Source organism: Myiozetetes cayanensis, unplaced genomic scaffold (genome assembly GCF_022539395.1).
Source record: "Myiozetetes cayanensis isolate MyiCay16 unplaced genomic scaffold, myiCay2020 scf5-8, whole genome shotgun sequence".
In the NCBI taxonomy this organism is placed as follows: Eukaryota; Metazoa; Chordata; class Aves; order Passeriformes; family Tyrannidae; genus Myiozetetes; species Myiozetetes cayanensis.
The window spans coordinates 110,554,672-110,575,509 of NW_026087742.1; the positions used below are offsets into that span (position 1 = coordinate 110,554,672).

At 40.1% G+C, this 20,838-nt stretch overlaps 1 protein-coding gene across 1 annotated transcript in view; it reads right to left on the bottom strand.

Moving 5' to 3' along the window:
* Positions 1-20,838, bottom strand: part of LOC126648385 (amine oxidase [flavin-containing] B-like) — a 52,662-nt gene that overhangs the window by 23,516 nt on the left and 8,308 nt on the right. The window contains exons 2-3 of the mRNA XM_050331239.1: positions 11,456-11,550; positions 10,483-10,620 (exon numbers count right to left, since the gene is read on the bottom strand). Of these exons, the coding sequence (XP_050187196.1) occupies positions 10,483-10,620; positions 11,456-11,550 (233 nt within the window). The remainder of the gene's footprint in view (positions 1-10,482; positions 10,621-11,455; positions 11,551-20,838) is intronic.

Sequence of the window (20,838 nt, forward strand, 5' to 3'; positions counted from 1 at the left end):
GAAAGTCTGGCTCAATTAGGAGTGGAAGACAAGTAATTTGTAGAGCTATTTTACTGACATGGGATTTCCCTGTCTGCCTATATGGATGGCAGCCTAATAATTTTAAAAAATCACAAAGAAATGGTCATTAGCATTATGCAGGTACTCCTTTTTTACTATGCATTCCAGAGTCCACAAGATAGGTAAATAATAAAGGCTACATTGTGTGCCACATCTGATTTTTCAAGACTTGTATTAAATTATGTATTTAAGTGTGCATGGCCTGAGCATCAATGCCAAACAGTAGAAGTACTAACTTCTAATACATATTTCATGCAGTGCTGCACCAATCCATTAGTAAGAAATTATTTACACTGGCTTAAAAAAATAATACTGCGCCAAGATTTGATATTTAGAACCAGGTAACAACAACAACAGCGTATCTTCTTGAGGAGAAGTACCCAAAGACCACTTACTCAGAGAAGTGTTGGGCTTTATTTGATTTAGTATCTTTATTAATAATGTGATAGAAGGGAGGGAAAGCCCATTATTCAAATTTTCAAGCATTTTCAAGTACCAGAAAAGACAGTAAAAGGGCACAATGGGACCCTGAAAGACTCAAAACTTGGTCTGGAAATAACAAAAGGAGATAAAACCTTGAAAATGCTCACTAATAACTTTGAAGACTTCTAATTCAAAGAGAAAGATACTTAGAGAGCAGTAAGGTAAAAAAAAAATCAAACCTAAGGGTAAGAGAAAATTAGTTTACAAAACTCCCGAACAGGTTAGAGAAAGTGAAGAAGAAACTGTTTTTTCACCTTGTCTTTACAGAGGCAGGACTCCAGTGGAAGTCAGAAACACTAAGGTAATGAAATTTTGGAAAAAAAGTAAAATGGGGAGGGGAGGAAGGGATTTAATTCTTTGGTACACATGAAGAAGTAGCTGGAAGACAACATTTTCATTTTGCAGTGCTTTTGAGGAGAAATTACGGTTTTCACAAGTTTTCAACCAGAAGTTTTGTCACAGCCAGAGCAGATCTCCAGTCACTTCGTGTGCCAGAGGCATCAAGGCTGAAAACCTAACACTTCCAATTTAAGGATGAGCACTACAGCACATTCACCCAGATAATGGAGGGTTGGGATTTTTTTTTTTGTTTTTTTCTTTCAGCATGAAAACAAAAGTGTATTTCTACATGTCTTGTGCTCAACCACATGAAAACACTGGAATCAGGAAAACATATCCCTGCAAATGGAGATGAACTGAATGAGGCTGTTTCATCATAAGCACTTGGCCCTGATGTGAAAATTTGGGTATGATTATTGAATTTCTCAATATGCAATCAATCAATACTGGGGCACACCTTCATACTCTGCTGCCAAAGGGCTATGAAAGAGCAGCAAGACCTCTGACTAAATACCTTCTTGTCCCAAGTGGTAACACCTGAACCATGTTGGTAATTATCTTTTAGCCTTTTGGGGCACATTAAAATTCCTTAAGTGGCTCCTATAGCAACAAGGAGTAAGTTTTACAGTGCTTTCTTCTGAACACTGGAGCCACCCTTCACTAGTGTAGACACCATGTAGGTATCCCAAGGCCAGACCATACCACTTTGGTTTTAAGAACTTAGTATTTCCCAAATTTAAGTTTATGAAACAAGTATACATCTGTGCTCAGGAAAACCATGACAGCATCAGAATGGGATAGTCTAATTATTGATTTTGTTCTGAACCTCCTGCTTAGCCAGAGGCAATCTTAACCGAGTTATCCCCTCTGAGTTAACTCAGGTCTTATGAGTTCCCTGTGGTGCTTCCTCATGAGCACACAAGAGACACACAAATCATATTTTTGTTTTAGTATTCTTCTATTTCACTGCATTTGAACCGTTGAAAGGGAAATCTTGGGTATGCCTCTTGTGTAGAAATCTGGGGTGACAAGTCTCATAAAGCACAAGAACAAACTTCAACCCAGAAAAATAAAAACAAACCATCAAAGTTAGTGAGTATCCTGTGAAAGTTACCTCCAAGAGCTCCTAAGGCATCTCCTAAGGCCTGATCCTTATTTCTTGCACAAAGAAAACTCCAGGAGCTGTCAATGAGATCTCTGTTTGAGAAGAGGCTGCCAGACTAGGCTCTACACAGAAACCCAAATAGCAGCACCAAAGAAAGACTACAGAAAGTTCAGAGTAGTCACCAACAAACCAAAACATTTCAGTTCTACTTTTGCTGAATTTGCATTTCTGCAAACACAACAGCCTTTTTGACATTTAGGTAAAATTTGCTTATTTCTATCACCTTGCTGGGAATAGCATTCTCCATACCTGCTGGTGCCGTATAATCCCTAAAGAATAACAAGATACATATAAAAAATATGCCCCCCAAGATGCACAAAATGTTTCCTTTTTGAATATTTTTATACCTAAATCAGAGCTGTATAAAACCAGCAATAATAACCGCCCCTTTCAATCATTTGCCATGGTATTTCAGCACCAGTACTACAATGATCAGAAGTGTTTCTTACCCTTTTTTTTTTTAATTTGATAGAGGCATATATATAATTTCAGAAATCATTTCATGATGCTACCTGCAATGCTTCCAAAAGCTGAACATAGCACCAGCAGTTGGAGGTCTACCTGCTATTGTATGGATCACTTGCTCACAAAGGCTGTTGCTGCAGTATGGGCTAAAGCTCACTGAAGAAGCTGAAACTGTAAGGGAGGAAACTCATGCAGTGCAGCTGTCTCAGGAATAAACCAACAGGGAAATGAGAAATCCAGTGTTTGTCATAGAGGTTGCAATTCCCAACAGATTTTCTCATCCATCTGCTTCACGTCAACCAACATTTGGCTTACTTACAATGTAAGAGCAGAAATGAGCTTTCTTGATACAATAGCCCTCTTTCAGGGCAAATAGCTGACATAAGAAATGGGTTATTACAGATAGGAAAGAAAACCCACAACATAGCAACTGAATATGGGTAGCCCCTTGAATATCAGCCCCAGCACTCAGGAGGGCAGGGGGACCAGATCTCACACACTTTCTCCTGTGAGGATGCCAGCGAGTGAATGGTTAGCTGAAGAAGGACATGCTCTGACAGGAAATAACATTATGAAAATCTCATAAATGTAGTCAGCTTTCCTGGGAAGAAACAAGACAGCGTGGTGCATTCTCTGTGTCACTGAATGGGCACGGATATTAGCTCAGCTAAACCACCTAAACCTTGGAGTAACTGATGCTCACTTCACCAAGACCTCACTCTGCATGTTAATTCACAGTTACACAGGTTTACTGGCAAGTAGTGCCCTCTGCTGATTCACAGCACTGGTACATCACACACATCCTTCTCTCTCAAAATCCCAGGAACATCAGTCATACAAAGCACAGGAACAGTAAGACGCAAAGTTGTGAGGAGGAAAACCAGAACCAGAAAAGCATCACTTCAGGCTGTACCTCTGTATGTGTATCAGATACTGTTTCTCACCTGCAGCCTTATGGACAAGTCTCATTTTGGTTTGTAGGGGTTGTTTTTGTTGTTGTTTGGGGGGGTTGTTTCTTTAGTTCTGTTGTTTTTTTCTTAAACCATAGCATCTAAAAATATGTTTCTTTGGGACTAAGACTCTTATACTCAGAATTCTCAGTAAAACATGGTAAGTAGCTGGACCAAATTGAGAGAAGTACACAGAAGAAACTGTAACAGTATCAAGCTACACTGATGTTCCCTTCAGTGCAGAACTGTTCAGGAGCTCACATGCTCAGCTGGTTACTATACTGACAGATACCCTAAAGGTAAAAAGATACATAGGTTAGAAAACATAAACACAGCATAAGACAATCTGTGTAACTGATAAAGCTGTGCAAAGCTACAAAATTTAGACACGCCAAAATGTCCTCCAAATATATTTCAATATCTAATTTGAGATCATCAGCTGCGGATGCCAGTGTGTCTTATGAATTTGGTCAAGTAAGGTAATTCCAGTTTAAGTATTGCATAGCCAGACACAGTGGCTTGAAGCATGAATTCTGAAAAGGCATCGAGCTAAACATGAACAGCTTGTTTCTGCCATGTTACAGAAATCAAGTCCACCTTCACTCTGACACATCAGTCATGAGATCTGTTAGGTACTTACCTTACCTAAAAAATAGACGGAATGAGAGAAACAACACTGAAGTGATTTAGAAAGGAAAACTGAGGATCTGCTCTGAATTTAGATGCTATATATAACTACATATATGGTTCTTCCAATAGGCTGTGAAAATAATTAACTAAATCTCCTTCCTACTAGAATGGGTTTTTTTGTTTTCAGGCACTAAAAACCACCTTTACAAAAAGCATTAGGTGTCTGATGAAGCACAGATTTATAGGGAGTTTGTCTGCAAATACTCTTTGAAACTGGGCCTGCGTGTGGCTTTCAAAACCTGAATTAAACCAGTAAATGAAGTGGATAAAAATCAACTGAAACCTTTACAATATTTCTAGAATTAGTCTTAAGAAAAATCCTCTTTCCCCTCCCAAAAGCACAAAAATGGGCATAAATAAATGGGGAGAAATGGAAAAAAAAAAAAAAAGTAGCTTCATTTGGGAGAAAGCCTTCAAAAGAGCATCTGATCATAACATAACTGAGCACACAAGGCACATACACTCTCACAACTAGAACGCTGATTTCAACCAGAAGACGACTTTGGGGTCAGAAGTTCTGTTCCTGAGATACTTCAGGTTATTAAATTCCTTACCTAAAAAAATTAAATCTTACATAAAATTTTACTGACACATGAAATCCAGTATGTTCACCCAGCTGTTCTTGTATTAAATACACACTTCTCTAATCCTTTTCCTAATCTCCTCAGGAACAGACCATGTGGTCTGGGAAAGCTAGGATTGAGGAAGATTTTTTCAACTCAAATTTAATTAAGAAATTCATACTCTATTTGCAGTTCATTTTCCTTACTACTTTCATCCTCGTGCTAGCATTAGGTCACAGCTTCCAGCCTTCCAGTCAATCTTCTTGATCAATAAACACCCCTTGCAAAATCTTGTGTTACAGTCCTCTTTGACAGAGATCATTCTGCAGATCTGCTGTACATAACCTTGCTTCTTTTTAGCTGATATAATACAAATATCCATATTTTAATTAAAAAAAAAAAAAAAAAGCCTGATTAAGAAATTTCTTCCTGCAATTACTGCCAGCTGGCTGGTATAAAAAAGGAAAGATTCCCCTTTATTTACAGGGCAGGTCCAGTGAGACCAAACAAGCCCAACTTTTCCTATACTCACAGCCTGCTCCACCCTCTTCTGGGGGTCTGGAAGATGCTTTCACCAACCTCAGGGTAGTCAGCCTCAGACTCATTTTTGAGGCTACAAGTGAGTATGATTAATGGCACAGAATCTTGTTACAGAAATACCTGCATCCTCACATCCAGTAAAGAGTTAAAATAACATAGATGTGTGTTCCAGTAAGGACACGTGAAACCATCACGGCCCTGTAGTGATTTAAGTATCTCTGAATTTACTTGTCTTCCTTTTTAAGGCATCAGATGCCCAGCTTCTTACAGATTCAGATGTATTCTTCTCAGTTCCCCAAGTTCTAGTTTACAAATTGCCAGCAGAAAGGGGTGAAAAACAAAAGACATGAGGCTGTTTCACCTCACTTAAATTGATGGCAACTGAGAGTCTCACAGACTTCGTTCTCTGACTGCACTATAATTAAGATATACAAAGAACAATGAAAGTACATTTACCTAGTTATTCAAAAATCCATTTAAGCTGTTACACTCTATACTACAGACTATGCCAGGAGACACTGCCCTTAGATTCGCAGAGAAGCAGGTCAAAAGCTTAAATAAATCATATTGCTTAGCTTCAGTGCATATATCACACATATCACAAAAGAAACACCATTAAATTCTATAACTTTAGATACAGCAGTCACTTATCCAGCTGCTAATTAAATCCCAATACAACATGACCATCATGTTTTTTATTCATGAACAAGACCATAGCAAACTGCATTTTAATAAGCACAACAGTGCTGAAAATAAATGACACACAAGAGGGCTGTAAAACTTTTTCTGCAAATCTACTGCAGGTTAGTATGTAATCTCATAAAATTAGTGTAGATTTGGGGTCCTAGTTAGAAGTACTGTGTGTCTAAGACTAAATATTCACTTTCATGACATGCTGCAGACAGGGTTCCCATTAGCATTCTCCCCAGAGATGCCAGTGGTTTATATTTGTATAAAAGTGGTGCCAAACTTCAAGTGGGCATGACATGCATTCAGACACCTCTGGCCAGTGCTGCTGGCACATGAATTATAACAAGGAAACTCCAGCCTCTTAAAGAGAACATCATGGAGGTGAAGAAGTATTGGCCAGTCAGTGTCAAGAACCTGTCTAGTGAGCAGGGAGGGGATGCTTCATATTATACCCAGCATCTGATCCTGAAAGACTCCCCACAGCATATGCACAATGCCAAACGTGCCTTCTGGTGCTAAAGAAACAACTTGCAGGACTTAATTATAACCAGACTGTTACAGGTGCAACACCCTGTCAAAGTAGTCAAAATAGCCAGTTACCTCATCCAGCTGTTGGCACTATCCACAGCCTGCACAACAGAGACAACACAGAGATTAGAAAGAACAAGTGTTACCGCCACTTTTTGTAATCTGGGGGAATTCCAGGAAGGATAACAGCATTGTCCCATAAAAAGTTCTGGTGACAAAAAGCCTCTCGAAAGAAAAAGGACAAGAAGCATCAACAGATCTGTGGGGGATCTACCACAGACTAACAACTCTGTTTTCAGAAACAAGCTTTGGTGGTCTGATGTAGCCAGGAAGGAGCCTTTTTGTCATCAGTGAAAATGGTATCAGGGGATGTTCTGTTGGTACCACAGCTGGACAAAGAGTACGTCATCCTTACTGTATGTATATGAAGGAGTCAAGTTCTAAGAAGATTCACTGGGCAAACCAGTCATACAAATAAATGTTTCTTTACACAGATTTGGGGGAGCAAAGCAAGCCAGTTCCACAGTTACCTTAGACAAGGAACTGGTGTTGCAATTGATAACACAGGTAAATTTGTGTTTTAAAATGCAGATAGTTTGCATGGCTATCGAGACCACGCAGAAGTGAAGTACAATTTGAATGAACAGGGACAATGTGATACTTAAACCCTCACAACAATTGGCATGTTTTCAAATTTCAACACTTCTTTCCAGGGACTGTTAATTGATAAAGGTAAAAATTACCTGGACTATATGCACTTTGGTTTGGTTTTTGAAAGACAAAAGCTGTCATGCATTTTGGTGGGGGGAAAAAAAACCACCTCCAGTCAAAAGCTGAAAATCTGCATATCCAAGGTAGGATCCTGAATTCTCTCTTTGGCAGCTAAGGAAAAGTTATTTCATTTTAAGAAGTACTTTTACAGATTTTACATCTGCCTACCAGGCCAGTGGGAGGACTGTTAAGAGATGATGACTTCTCAGACAGTTCTGCTTTTGCTTCTTAAATCTGGATTTATGAACCTAATTTCAGTTGGCTATTGAAAATCAATGGTGTTCAGGAAGCAATTTGCCTACCAAATACTACTTGCAGAGCTATACTAATTTTCTCACTAAGGCTGATGAACCACTATTTACACAAATGAAAAGAACATACTAATCTCTTTTCAAAGACCATGAAAAAGGCTGCTTAATAAGTGGAGGGGAAAGAAAAAAATGTAGGGCAAGAAATATAATTTTGAGTTTCTGTGAAGATATCACACGCAATATAAGCAAGACCAAAAGTAATCTCACAATAGAACCTGACATTAAAAAAGATTAAAGGAAGTAAAAACCACACAGCCCAATCAAGTTGGTAAAGCCTAATTAGCAGAGACCCACCCAGAGATCAACAAAATGCATTCTTTTCATTTTGCAGTACAAAGAAGCTGCATATATTACTTGTATTAAAAAGCCTCTAAAATGAATTTAATTAACTATGAAAGGCTTGATTTTGCCTTTGGGTATATGTAAAAACAGCTGCTGATTTTACAAGATGCACTGTGATGCCTGATTGTGTAGCAAAAGAAGAATTAAAACCTTTAGGTATCATTGCCTCTCTGGGTTCAGATAATTCTGTGTCCCAGAATTTAATTATATTTGGCCACAGTGAACTCAAATTCACGCAGGGGCGACAGCCCTTTGTCTGTTTTGGAATCTGGTTTGCAAGCTGACTTGGGAGTACTGCTTAGATTTTCAAGGAACACACAAAAGCATTGTCCACTCACAGGGGGAGCATGGACGAGCCCCATGGCTGAGAGACCTGTGAGGAGTTTATTATACACACATGAAAAGCACGAGGCTGAAGATGTGGCCACATGACAGTGCAATGTCTACTACACAGTGCTCACAGGCCAATTATTTAGCTGTGACTAATTCTTCAACTGTGCAAGTACTTTTCCACAGTTGTACAAAACAGAAGCAAAACAGAAATAAAGGATTCTAAATTAATTGAATCAGGAGATTCAAAGGAAGTGCTGCTGACTGTGGAATATCTCTTCTCTTTACCTCCTGCTTGGCTACCAGGGAGTCCTGGCACACACTCGGGGAGCTCCTACAGGCAGTTGAGCCTACAAACTCTGTCTGAATCCAATCTTCTGGTTCCTAGCATGCCTTGGGAGCACCTCAGCCAGCAGCTGCTATCCCTCTCCTTGACTGGGAATGACCACAAGGGATGAGACCTCCATGATTGGACAGCTTGAATGCCTCCAGAAGCAGAGTGGCTTCCCTCATGTCTGGATTTCTGGATACAAGTCATACTATTGTATAGATTCCCTGGACTTGTGTCTTAATGTCTTAAGCATCCCAACTGAAGGCCCTTTCTATCCCCAGTATACAGAAAAGCCAAGGAATGCCCTTCTCTGCCAGCCTGGGATACATTACTGGGTGCCAGCAATTCCTATCAGTGTTGGATAGGGAGGAAAGCTGAGATCCCTGACTCATACCAGCACTCCATCCTGGGCTGAAAGGATCATCCAAGGATGATGGTAAAAGGCTATGCACAATCTCTGGCAATTCATATGGTGGGACACTTGTGATCAAGGGAAAGACAGACTGCCCTTGTCAAGAGCTTGAACTTCTAGTCTTGTGCCATTCTCCCTTTTCCTCAGTCTATACAAGGTTATTGGAAATCAAAAGGTTATGTCAACTAGCATAGTAATACCAATATTCCTCCACAACCTGTTTCCTAGAGATCCTAAAAGGAAATGGTGTCTGGCTTACCAAACAAGGAGCCTTGCTTGACTGGCTGCTGACAGTAAATCAGCTTAACCTTTGGCTTCAGTGACTTCTAGCATCATTTTGGAATGCCACCGTGCTAGAACAGCAAGGTTGTCCTGAAAGCTTATCATCCTGACTGACCACGTCAACTGTAGCATAAAGGTTTCCCCTCATAGCATGACCTCCTATTTGTGTTGGCATGATTTGAAGGCTAAATACTGTGAAGAAACAGAAAATCTGGCTTTGAGGACGGTGCCAGAGGCACACGAAACAGATCAGTGTGGTTGTGCCCATCATTTCTACTACAAAAATGGTAATTGTGGACTGTCACCACAAAGCAGTCACTTTGAGAACACAATTCTTTTTTACAACAATTGAGTGGGAAAAATAATGGAAAACTGACAGAACATCTTTTCTCTATCCCTGTCTTTAGGTCTGTCAATGTTTTCTTTAACCTTTGATCAAACACCAACTACTGACAAGTATTTTGCCAGTCATTGCACAATGGCTTTTCCTAAGCATATAAGGAAATTCAATATTAATTTTCTCAGGAACTAACACAGAAACTTTCCTTTCTGTGGGAGTGCAACACTGGTCTATATCAGGAAAGGAGAAAGGATGCTCTTTTGGAGAAAGCATAATGACTACTGAGAATATGTGGGCTTTTTAACAGCTTTGCCATAGCTGTTCTGTTTCCTATCATGAACAGATCATTCAGATCTGCCTCCACAAGACTGTTTGGCTCCCAGAGACTTTTGCTACTCTACATGTTAAGCCTCCTCATCAGCAAAGCCAGACAATGTTTCTTCGTGTTTCTGTCAGTCAGGATAATAATTGTCACAGATTTAGGAAGCCCATCCTGAGAAACTTTCAGCCTGCTTTAAGACACATCTAGGACTTCTGAAAGGGATTTTCAGACACCTTGGGCAGTGTATATCAGAACTGACCCATATAGAAGAGTGACAGTTGCACTGTTCAAAAACAACCAAGCTTTTTGAGAGCTTTTAACTAAGAGGTCAGACCTGAACCAAGGCATCAGCTAACAGGAACCATTTACAAGGTGCACACATAAACGTGTGTGTGTATAAGTAATTTGTACGAGTTCCTTATTACCGACATAATTATTTTTTTCACAAACAAGCTCAGATGCTGCACATTTAAACAGGTCTACTCCGCTGTAGCATGAGTGGAAAACAGGGAGAAAGGACAGGACTACAACTTGCCTGCCTACAGCAGGATGTTTGAGAGCCTCTTACCTTGACATGGTGTATCAGGTGCTCAACTTCATTCACTTTATAGGTCTCTATTCCCAACTCTTTGGATAAGCGCAGGAGACGATTCTGTGTTGGCCCCACGTAAGCTCCTCCAAGGTCCACATATTTGACTTGCTTATTCTAGTTTATCGCACACAAAAGGGAAAAAAGAACCAAACAAACAAGCCAGTAAGTCCTTTGTAAATAGCACACAAGTTAAAAGAGCAATTCAGAGGAATGAAATTAAATTAAACACTCCCAGGGTATTTTGGCTAAGATTCCTCTCCCCTTGGAAAAACATAAATTCTTCAGTGGAGTTCTGGTGTGGTGATTACTGAGAATCTCAGATTATGAGTTCATAAATAGCTTTAGCAGGCCCATTGCTACAGGCCTTAAACAAACATGAGAGTATAGAGCCTGACAGGCAGAGAGAGGACAGAGAGAGACATGTGTGCAGCTCTTGCTCGGTCTGGCACCTCAACAGTGACTAGTTTAAAGCAGACTGTCCCAGGAAGCAGCACGGGCAAGATTCTCTGATGAGCAGGGTGGGAGGGGGGGTCTGCCAAGTCGTGGTAGAACAGAAGGTCAAGTAGAGGGAAACATACTGGTTCTAGTTCCCAGCCACTCCTCCAGCCTACACCACTCCTCATGGGGCTTGTTGAGGTTCAGCTCAAGGATCTTCACAGCATGGTTGACCTTCTGGATGTTTTTTCATAGAGATTTCAATAGTGTCTCTCCCTAGGAAATGACTTTGAAACTTAACTCATCACATTCTCCTTACCAGATGGATGACTCCACACCCTGCAGATCACACAGAAATATTCTGTCTCCACCATCATGCCAGTCTTTCCCTCCTCTTGCTATTAAAATATCAAGAAATTTCCCACCTTCTAGTACTCTAGAAATCTTCCCCTTATATGTATGGTATCTACTCTAAGTATGTATATATAGAATAAATGGGTTTGGAGATAATTACCCTTACGGTGAAAGTTCTTCCACCAACCCTGTCATTGGCTTCCAGCAACACCACATTCAAGCCTGACTCAGTCAGCAGTTTGGCTGCTGAGAGACCTAAAAGACAAAAAGAAAAGCAATTGAAGAATAGTTCTATATATGCACCCTGTGGCTTCTGTGACATGACATGTAAAAACCCTCACAGCTATCCATCCAAATCCCAAATTGTTCATTCAATCACTATGACGGGTGGGGGATGAGGTGGAATTAAAAAACTAAGAAAGCAATAATCATTAAATGAAGCTGAAGCCATATATTGAAATAGTTTGGGGTCAAAATTTACATGTGCTGAGCACCACATGCTCAGCAATTCGGATGCCTGAGCCAGCACTTGTTATGACAGTCATCCAACCATGCAGAGAACTTGTTGTTTGTAACCAGAAAGCTGTCTTCCTCAACATGTCATCTTTTATAGCCCAAACAAACAAACAAAAACCAAGCAAAACATACAAACAAACAAAAACAAAAGAAAAAAAAAAAAGAAAAGAAAAAAAAAAGGGAAGTTTTATTAGGACTGTCTTAAATTTCAGAAGTTTTCCTGGCACTTGTTTTACAGCTCTGCTTTCCAGTCCTGAATATTTTAAAGTGCAATAATAAAGTTCCCACACAGCTGGGTCACAGGTTTCACCTCCAGAAGAACACACAGTATGATTTAGAAGAAACAGCATGTGCACTGTGCAAGACAAGAAGAAGAAAAGAACACGGGTTAATTTTCCTCATAAAATTGTTTGATTCCTCATCTATTTTCTTCATACACCTTTATTTCCACCTTGCAATTTTTGGAGCTGAGAAACCCAAGTGAGGGAACAATAAGAACAGAACAATAAGAATAGGGAGCATCTCACTTTAGTTCTGATGCCATAGATCCTCATAAATGCAGAGGAAAATATTAGCTCCAAGCCCTGCAGCAAGTGTGGCAAGCTGCTGTGGGAATCAAGGAAATTAGAAAGGGTGCATGTGGAGGGATTACAGACTGAAATCTCTCAACTTCTTAAGATCCTCTCTTGCCTTTTCCTTCAGCACACAAACTGAGATTTCAATAAGCTGTGGTGCTTACTTTGGTCACATGTGAGTGAATTTCTAGTGGGACAACACGGGTTATATTCTAGTGGGTTGCATCATCCCCTTGAGCCAACAGGATGGGTTGACTAAAGTTCAGCAACAGGCCAGGCTGGAAGCCTCACTCATACATCATAATTTATCCTTTTTGGCTCTCTGCCTGGTTACCATGAGAATGCAATCAGTTCCCTCTCTGTGTCCTGGTACATGTAGTTTTCGAGGAGCTGTGCGAGCAGATCTCTCCAAGCATAAGGCAGCCATGGAACAAATGGCAAAAGCACCGGCAGGAAAAACAGATGGTCAGAGCTAGCACGGCAGGACTGAATGAAATTATAATGAAGAAAGTATAGCTGTCCTGAATAGAGGCTACAGAACACTCTGGTCATCAGCTAGTGGACTGGGAGTAGGAGAAGCAGGTCCTGTTCTCAACCCTGTATTGAAACTGCTGCACTGTGCTGGTTAAAGTCTTCATTTGCCCATCTGAAAAAAAAAAAAAGAAAGAAAGAAAAGAAAAGAAAAGAGAGAGAGGCAATGGTGTAGATCTATCTATCTATCTACAGGATTTTACCTTTTCTAAAGAAAACCTGCAGATGTTTCCATTAAAATATCATACTGTCCCTGCTTCTATTTCTAGCTTCGTGGGCTTATCTTGGGTTTTCACATGAGTGTTAGTGAGAAAACCAGTAATGAAACTGATAAAGGTCTTTCCATCCTTCCTACTGAGGAAATTATATTGCGAAAACATCTGGCTGGATCAGTGGCCTTGACTACACTCACAAATATTTGAAGATACCAAGGAAGAACATAATACAGAAAACAGTCATGGTATGTAAACATGGATCATCCTTCCAAGAATGTGCAAAGAGAAATTGGCTCCTGGAGGAAAAATGGCCAAGAAAGCTCCTAATTAAATCTAGCTTATCAGTTAAAGAAAAAAAAGAAGTTGCTTTTCAAAAAAGAAACATTTCATCAGCAAGGAGAGGATCAATTGTAGTTATTAATAATTTACAGAATGAATACACAAACTGAAGGCTGCTGTCACTTGTGGGTTTCTGCTGCCTTATCATGCTAACAGGTATTGACTAATCAATTAATAGCATCCAGTTACCAACAATGATTAAGGGATATGAAATTTGACCTTCTTTATTAAAATCTAGTGAATGAACATTTCAGTACAGCTGGGAACAAAGGCAGTTTATTCCCAGGAGCTGAACAAATACAGAAGAAATGATAACTCTCTAGATCCAACTGAAATGCAGCTGATTTGTAGCCCAGATATCACTCCTTGTTTTCCCCCTGCAATTTTCATCCACTCCATTGCATCTTTCTACTATTTACTCCCTGCTGTTTATTTTGGGGCACATTCCACCTTTGCCCCATACCCACACATTCACAGACGGATCTGTTAGAGGTGGATAAGAGTTTGCTCTTTCCTGATGCCAAAACAAAAAAAAAAACAGTGTTGAGGGTAGGACAAGTCTCATTGATATCTCACTGCCCCATCCACGTCCATCCTCCAGCAGATCTGATCTCTGCAGGGAGAGGAATGTGTCCCTGGGGCTTGGCTCTGTAGGAGAAGATGCAGTCTGCAGGGTTCCTACACTAAGCTCAGGAGGGTCAGATGGCACAGCAAAGGACCAGAGCACACACAGTGCAGGATAAGGCAGGACTGCTGTGACAAATATCACACTACAGGGCAATGTTGTCAGGCAGGAACGTTGCTATTTCAGTACCTCACACATTTGGAATCACAGTGCTGCCACATCACTCCATACCTGTTCCCTGGAGCTGGACCCAAGACCCCAAATGGGTTCTTGGGCTGAAGCCAAATAACAGTGAGAGGACTGGATGCTGCTGAAGGGAGAGCTCCGAGCCAAAGTGATACAAGGACAGATAAGGCACCAGAGTAGTAACAAAATCATATTAAAATGGAAATGAATACTAGGATATGAATAGTGGGGCATGAGGTTGAGGTTTGCTTTTTAGAAACTGACAATTGCTGCAGGAAACCCCTACAAACCACAGCCTCTTTTCTGGGCAAGAGTCAGAGTGGCCTCTGTGCCTGATACTCCAATTGCCAGAAAGAGATGCCTGTGAAGCAAAGCCTGGAAAAATCTGTCATCCATGATGTAAGATCTCCTCTTGAGAAGTTTAACCCTTCACAAGTTTCACATTTCAGCACAGCCTCCAGCTTACCTCTCACTCTCCTGCACATCACTAACAAAAGGCAGACCTTTGATATTGCCCCCATTCCTCACAAATGAGGCAAACAGCCTCATTCAATTGTAAAGGTCATCCAAAGAACATGACTGATGCTGTTATTAGTCCCATTTCATGCACTATTTTGTCATCCAGTGGCATCTTCCCTTTCTCACCAGAAGCATTTCAACAGAATAAGAGTTGAATTGTGATATAAGGGCTCAACAACTTTTGTTCACCACAGAGGAAAGGAGCTGGGTCCAGTTTCCACTGCAGGTCAGCTTTCTTCAAGGGGCAATAGAAAGCCTCATATATATATATACATATGACAGAAAACATAAGCCTCACCTGCAGTTCTGCTCAGAGAACTGATAAGCAGTTAATTAATTCAAAGAGCAGAGAAGCAAAGATGATTATTTGGATCCCCAGACTGAAAATACCATTGTACTTAGAGATGCTTAACCAGGCAAGCCTTCACCTGTTCCCATAGCAACCTGGTACCCAACTGCAGCCACCCAGAGATACTGGTGAGAGATTGCCTCCCCCAGAATCTTGTAACACAAGTTCAAGGCATGAAAATCATTTCTTCATCAGGCAGCACTCTGCATTCACACAGCTATGACTCAAACACATCATAATGTCAAATCATCACAATGATTATTTCACCTTCGGTTCCAACTTTTTTCTTGTTTGATAGCTCTGTATCTGGTAAATACCTTAAGTTGCACCAATTGATTAAGCAGCTTCATTACAACCTCACTTTCTAACATTAACAGTTTCCTTATCCTGAGAGAACAACTAGTTCAGATTTTTAAAAAGAATCTTAAATTTCTGTGCTAGGGCAGAATCTAAATTGATATTTTCTAGAATCATAGGTTGGAAAATACCTCCAAGATTGAGCCCAACCTGTATTATATATCTATATTTATGTTTGGGTCATATATATTTGGATTACATATGTATAATATACATGTTAAAAGATATTTATTATCTATATATTTGCATTGATAAATGTGAAAAGAGTCAAATTTTTCACCTGACCCCCATGTCAACTACAGTGAAGCCCTACAATCAAACACATTAGATTATCTAAAAAATACTTTGAAATATATTTTTTTAAATATTATTGAAATCTACTAACTGATTCCAGTCTGATTCTGCCTGGAATCAGCAATTTTACTGAAATAGCCTTTTAATATTAGCACTTCCACAATAAAATCACTAGAAAGGACATGATTGGAAATTGCATCTCTGAAAAGCTGTAAATTTCTGAAGGCATTCCTGCAGCTCCTGTTGCACTTTCTCTGTATTACTCAGTACTTTATCATTTTGCTCCATATTTGTTATCTCCACTGTAAGAACAAAAAAATCATTTCTCTTATTTATATAATTATAAAAATCATCTACAAATTCTAAATTTTAACTCATGTAAGGAGAAAAGAAAGAGTCTCTAAGACACAGGCATTCAATTAGTAGTTTCTAAAATGGCTGGCAAAAAAAAATGTTTACCCTGTAACCTTAAAAATTCCTCTCTTTGACTAAAATTGTGCATTGAGCAGGAAGAAATGCTTTCATCCTGCTTGTACTGTACTAACCTGCAGGTCTTACTGCAGAACTTACATGTCTCACATCTGAGCTTCCTTCAGTTCATGGAATTCGCCCACATTTTTCTCTCCTCTGTATTTATTTTGACACAAAAGATATGTTTACAAAGCACTGCCCCGGGGAGGTTTAACATTTGTGACCGACTCCAGACTTGGACTGGGCATACAAAGATCAGCTGTACGAGTAGATTAAAAACATTCAACACTGCAGAGAGGCAAGGAGCTGGTTTTTTACCTTTGTGCCTCCCCAGCTTGGATATCCAACTCTGCACTGGTGTGGGTAACTGCTGACAGCACCCCCCTTGACATAACTTTTTTGAGCAGGGGTTTACACGTGGTTTTTTCTGGGTATGTGCAGCTGCAGCAGCCACACTGCAAGTTGTCCTCCAGGCAGCCAGCTGGAAGCTCAGGCACGTCTGCATGAGAAGTGTCTGCCATGGCACACCTTGTAAATAAAGCCAAAACTGACGAGTTCCTTGGGAATTGGGTTTTTTTCCTTGTTCTCAACCTGTTCAGCCTCATCTAAATCACTGTCTGCAGACACGTCAGGTAACAGATGCTCTTCCTTACACAGAGCCAGTGGGCAGAGCAGCCACGGAACCTTGATGGGGTCCAGAGCAATAAGCAAACATAGCACAAGGCTTGACATGAGGATCTGTCACAAAATGCACCTTGGAAATGGCATAATAATACTCAGCCTGCAGAACAAGCATAGTCCTCTGCCCTGGGGTTAACGGAGAAATTGTGGGATGTAAAAACATTTCACAAGACTGACAGCAAGAAAAGGAAACATAACTCATTATATATAAACAAGTAAGAGTTGAGTTCAGTCACTAAGGCAGATGCAATCAAGTATTTCTTAGCATAAGTATTCAAAAATACTAGTCAGAACATGTTTGTCCATGGATATTTAACATGTTGAAGAAGGTTTTTTAGAAATCTCAGGGGTTTGTATTCTTCTACTTGATGTTGAGTCTAAGTCTAATTTTGATGAGAGGGGCCAGGATTTTAATTTTTTCTCTAAATGAAAGTGAGTAGTCTCACAAAAAAAACAAACAAAAAACCACAAACAACCAAAACAAAAACCAAAACAACAAACAACAGAAAACCAAAACAACAAACAACAAACACACACCATCACACACGTACACACTGATATATCTGAAATATTAAGGGGAAAAAAACCCCTAAATCTGGCAAAACCTACACAAACTTAGAGAAGCTGGTATTCCTGTGGGATCACATGGGAAATACAACTTCCCTCACTATTAGATGTCTTCATACAGTAACCCTTACCTAACACCTCTGCTGCTCAGAAATACATGCAAAATACATACAGCAAATAAAGGAGTTTGGCCAAAACTTCTGCACTGTACCAAACAAAACAAAATCCACCTATCTTAACACTGCAGAAGAACATTTGAGGGGAACACCTTTTGAGTGGTCAAACACAGCTGCAGTGTTTAAACCAGGGCAATAAGAATAAACAAAGAGGAATATGTCCCAAGCAGCAGAGGTCATTTTTGGGGAGGGAAAGAGAAAATACTCCCTCGATCAAGTAGTAAGTTTCTAGTACTTAAAAATTTTAGATCAGTTAATGGTAGAATCTGTTGTGCTGTTGCTTAGACCTAATTACTCTAAAATTCAAATTAAAAAAATAAAAATAAAAATGTCCCCACTACATCCTGTCAGTTCAATGCCACAGCACTGCACATTTCACTGGGTCACTCAAGGGATGGAGGGCAGGACCAGACAAAAGGCACGTTCTCATCCACAGCTAAGCAGCCATTTTGCACCAGTGGGCTTTCTCCTTCGTTGTCCTCCACCTCCTTATTGCATTGCTGTGCTAGAAACTGCAATTTAATAGCCTTGGTTTTGTTTGTGCTCTAATGAACACAATCCAATTACTGCTCCGCCACTGAGAGATTGAACCTGGCGCTGGTCACCTCTACCTCTGTCACTCATCATTAGCCAGCTAAAACGTTTTAATTGAAATAATGCCTTGGGGCAATAATGCCTGTAAAACATTATAGAATAAGGATTGTAAGTAAAATTAAAAACCAAACAAACAAACAACAAAGCAATAACAACAAAAAGAACAAAACCAAGACTGGCCCACGGTCTGGGAGAGTTGATACCGGCTTGTTTCACGTTCACCTTCCTCACCTTATGGGAAGGTCACGGAATTTTGCCCTTGAGAAGAACCATGCTTTCAGGGTGAAGGTAACCTTTTAACTTCTATAATTTGAGCCAGCTTTACAATGGTACTTTACATATCTGACCCAATCTTATGGGAGGAAGATACAAAAATTACAGTTCAGAACCCAAAACCGTGGTAGAGCTGGGCCTCTGTACTCTGTCACTATTGGTAATGCCTTACCTTCACACTCTAAACAGTACAGTGAATGCTATCAAAGCAACTCTTGATCTAAGTATTTTGACCATGGGGGGAGATACTTTATCTTCCTAAACTGTATCATTGTGCTGCAATTAATGCCATTAAAATGAATATAATTCACCTAAAACATTACAGAACTTAAGAAAATAACAAAATTGAAATTTCAGAAACCCCAAGGAGCAAAAAAAAAAAAGACATTATCAATCTGACTACCTGCTTAAAATGCACATTTACTTAAAATATTTGTACAAAGGACATAACATTTCTGCCTCGGATACAGCACTCTATGTGCAAATATAATTTATTTCTGTTGCCATTGTGTTGTCTAACCAAGGCAATGAGCTTTCCTGTCTGAGCTCTAATTCTGTAACCTTGTCACCAAGGTCAGTATGAGCAACCCCATGAGTTAATGGGACTTCATGTGAGCATAAACTCCAGTCCCAACTTTCTGTGATCTCCTCTCCCTGAAAGTACTCACAGATGATTCATCCACGGTGCAGGGAGCAGTATTTATTAGTATTTATTAATATTTAAGTTCTTAAAACCAGCATGAAAAATGTTCAGTCTCCTTTTGTCCCAGGCACTGCAGCTGGCTAAGTGATACAGAGCCTGGACAGATACGAATGAGATGAGCGAGGCTGTGAGGCCTTAAGTTCAAGCCCTGCCAGGCATGGAATGAGGCAACTTTTTGTGTTTGGGTGGAAACCCAACAGCTTTGGTGCACTGGTGCCCAGGCTCAAGCACTGAAGCCACAGCTGTTTTGCCCAGGGCTTCCCTCTTGTTTCCACTGCACTTTTACATTTCAAGTATCCAGTGAAACTTCAGATTGGCAAAACTGGGCACTCCAACTTTTCAAAGGTTGAGTATTTCTAGTGTCAATCATTTACTCACTGATCTGCCTATTTTATGGACTTGTCATGTCTTATACATGGAGCAGAACACATATTCAGTGCCCACTTCACACTTCAAAAGGAACAGTCAGAAGTCTGCTTCCAGGCCCCAGTCAGGCAAAAAAAACCCCAAACCCAAACACATTCTGCATGTCCTTTGTTATGACTCCAGGATATACTGAAGAGCTAATTTCATTATTATTATTATTATTATTATCACCATCATCTGTACTCCAGTATTACCTCATGCCTTCATTCTCAAGGCCCCCTCTCTGCTAGTTTACAACCTAGGCTGCCTCAAAGCACAACAGACAGAGGGAAGAAACAAAGGAGATAAAGAGAACTGAAAGCACTACAACAAACAGATCACAGCACTGGAACAAATAAAGCCGAGCACGATGAACTGCCCGAGGCACTATACAGGCAGTTTACTTAACGCATCCTTTCAGGCATTACTATTACAAAGAGATATACAAGCAAATAAAATGACAGCCAGATTTATTCTGAAGAAGAGTTTTGCCTTCCATACAGAGCAATGTGGGGGGAAAAAAAAAAAAAAAAAAAAAAAAGACTAAACTACATCTGGAAAATTTTGCAAAATTACGCAACAGTTGCCTCAGAAGAGAAATGCTTATCTCTTTTGCCAAGTCTTGCATGTTCTCAAGCAAAGAATTCATTTTTTTAGTCCCCTGAGAAAAGTAAGTGCTCAAAATACATGATCGAATAGAAGATGTGAACTTACAAAAGACTATAATTTCAGTTTTTTGACAATAAAGAATAACCTGTAATTTCCCGGATTTCTCAGTATCAGATGACACTCACAGGCATCCACCTAGAGGTCACTTCTGTGCGACAGCAAAGCCCAGCAGAACCCCCATGCCCTCATTCCATGGCTAACCATTTTGTTCCACGTTGCTTGATCTTTACCTAACAATTTTCACCCAGTTGCTCCAAATAATTACAGATTACATCGAGCATATCTCAGTGGCACTTTCAAATAGCCACGCCCCAGCGACTCTTTGGAAGTTCCTATCAATGCCATAGAATCACAGAATATTAAGGGGTTGGAATGGACCTTAAAGATCATCCAGTCCTAACCCCTCCTGCCTTGGTCAGGGACATCTCCCACTAGACCAGGTTGCTCAGGTCCTCATCCAACCTGGCTTTAACACTTCCAGGGTTGGGGTATCCACAT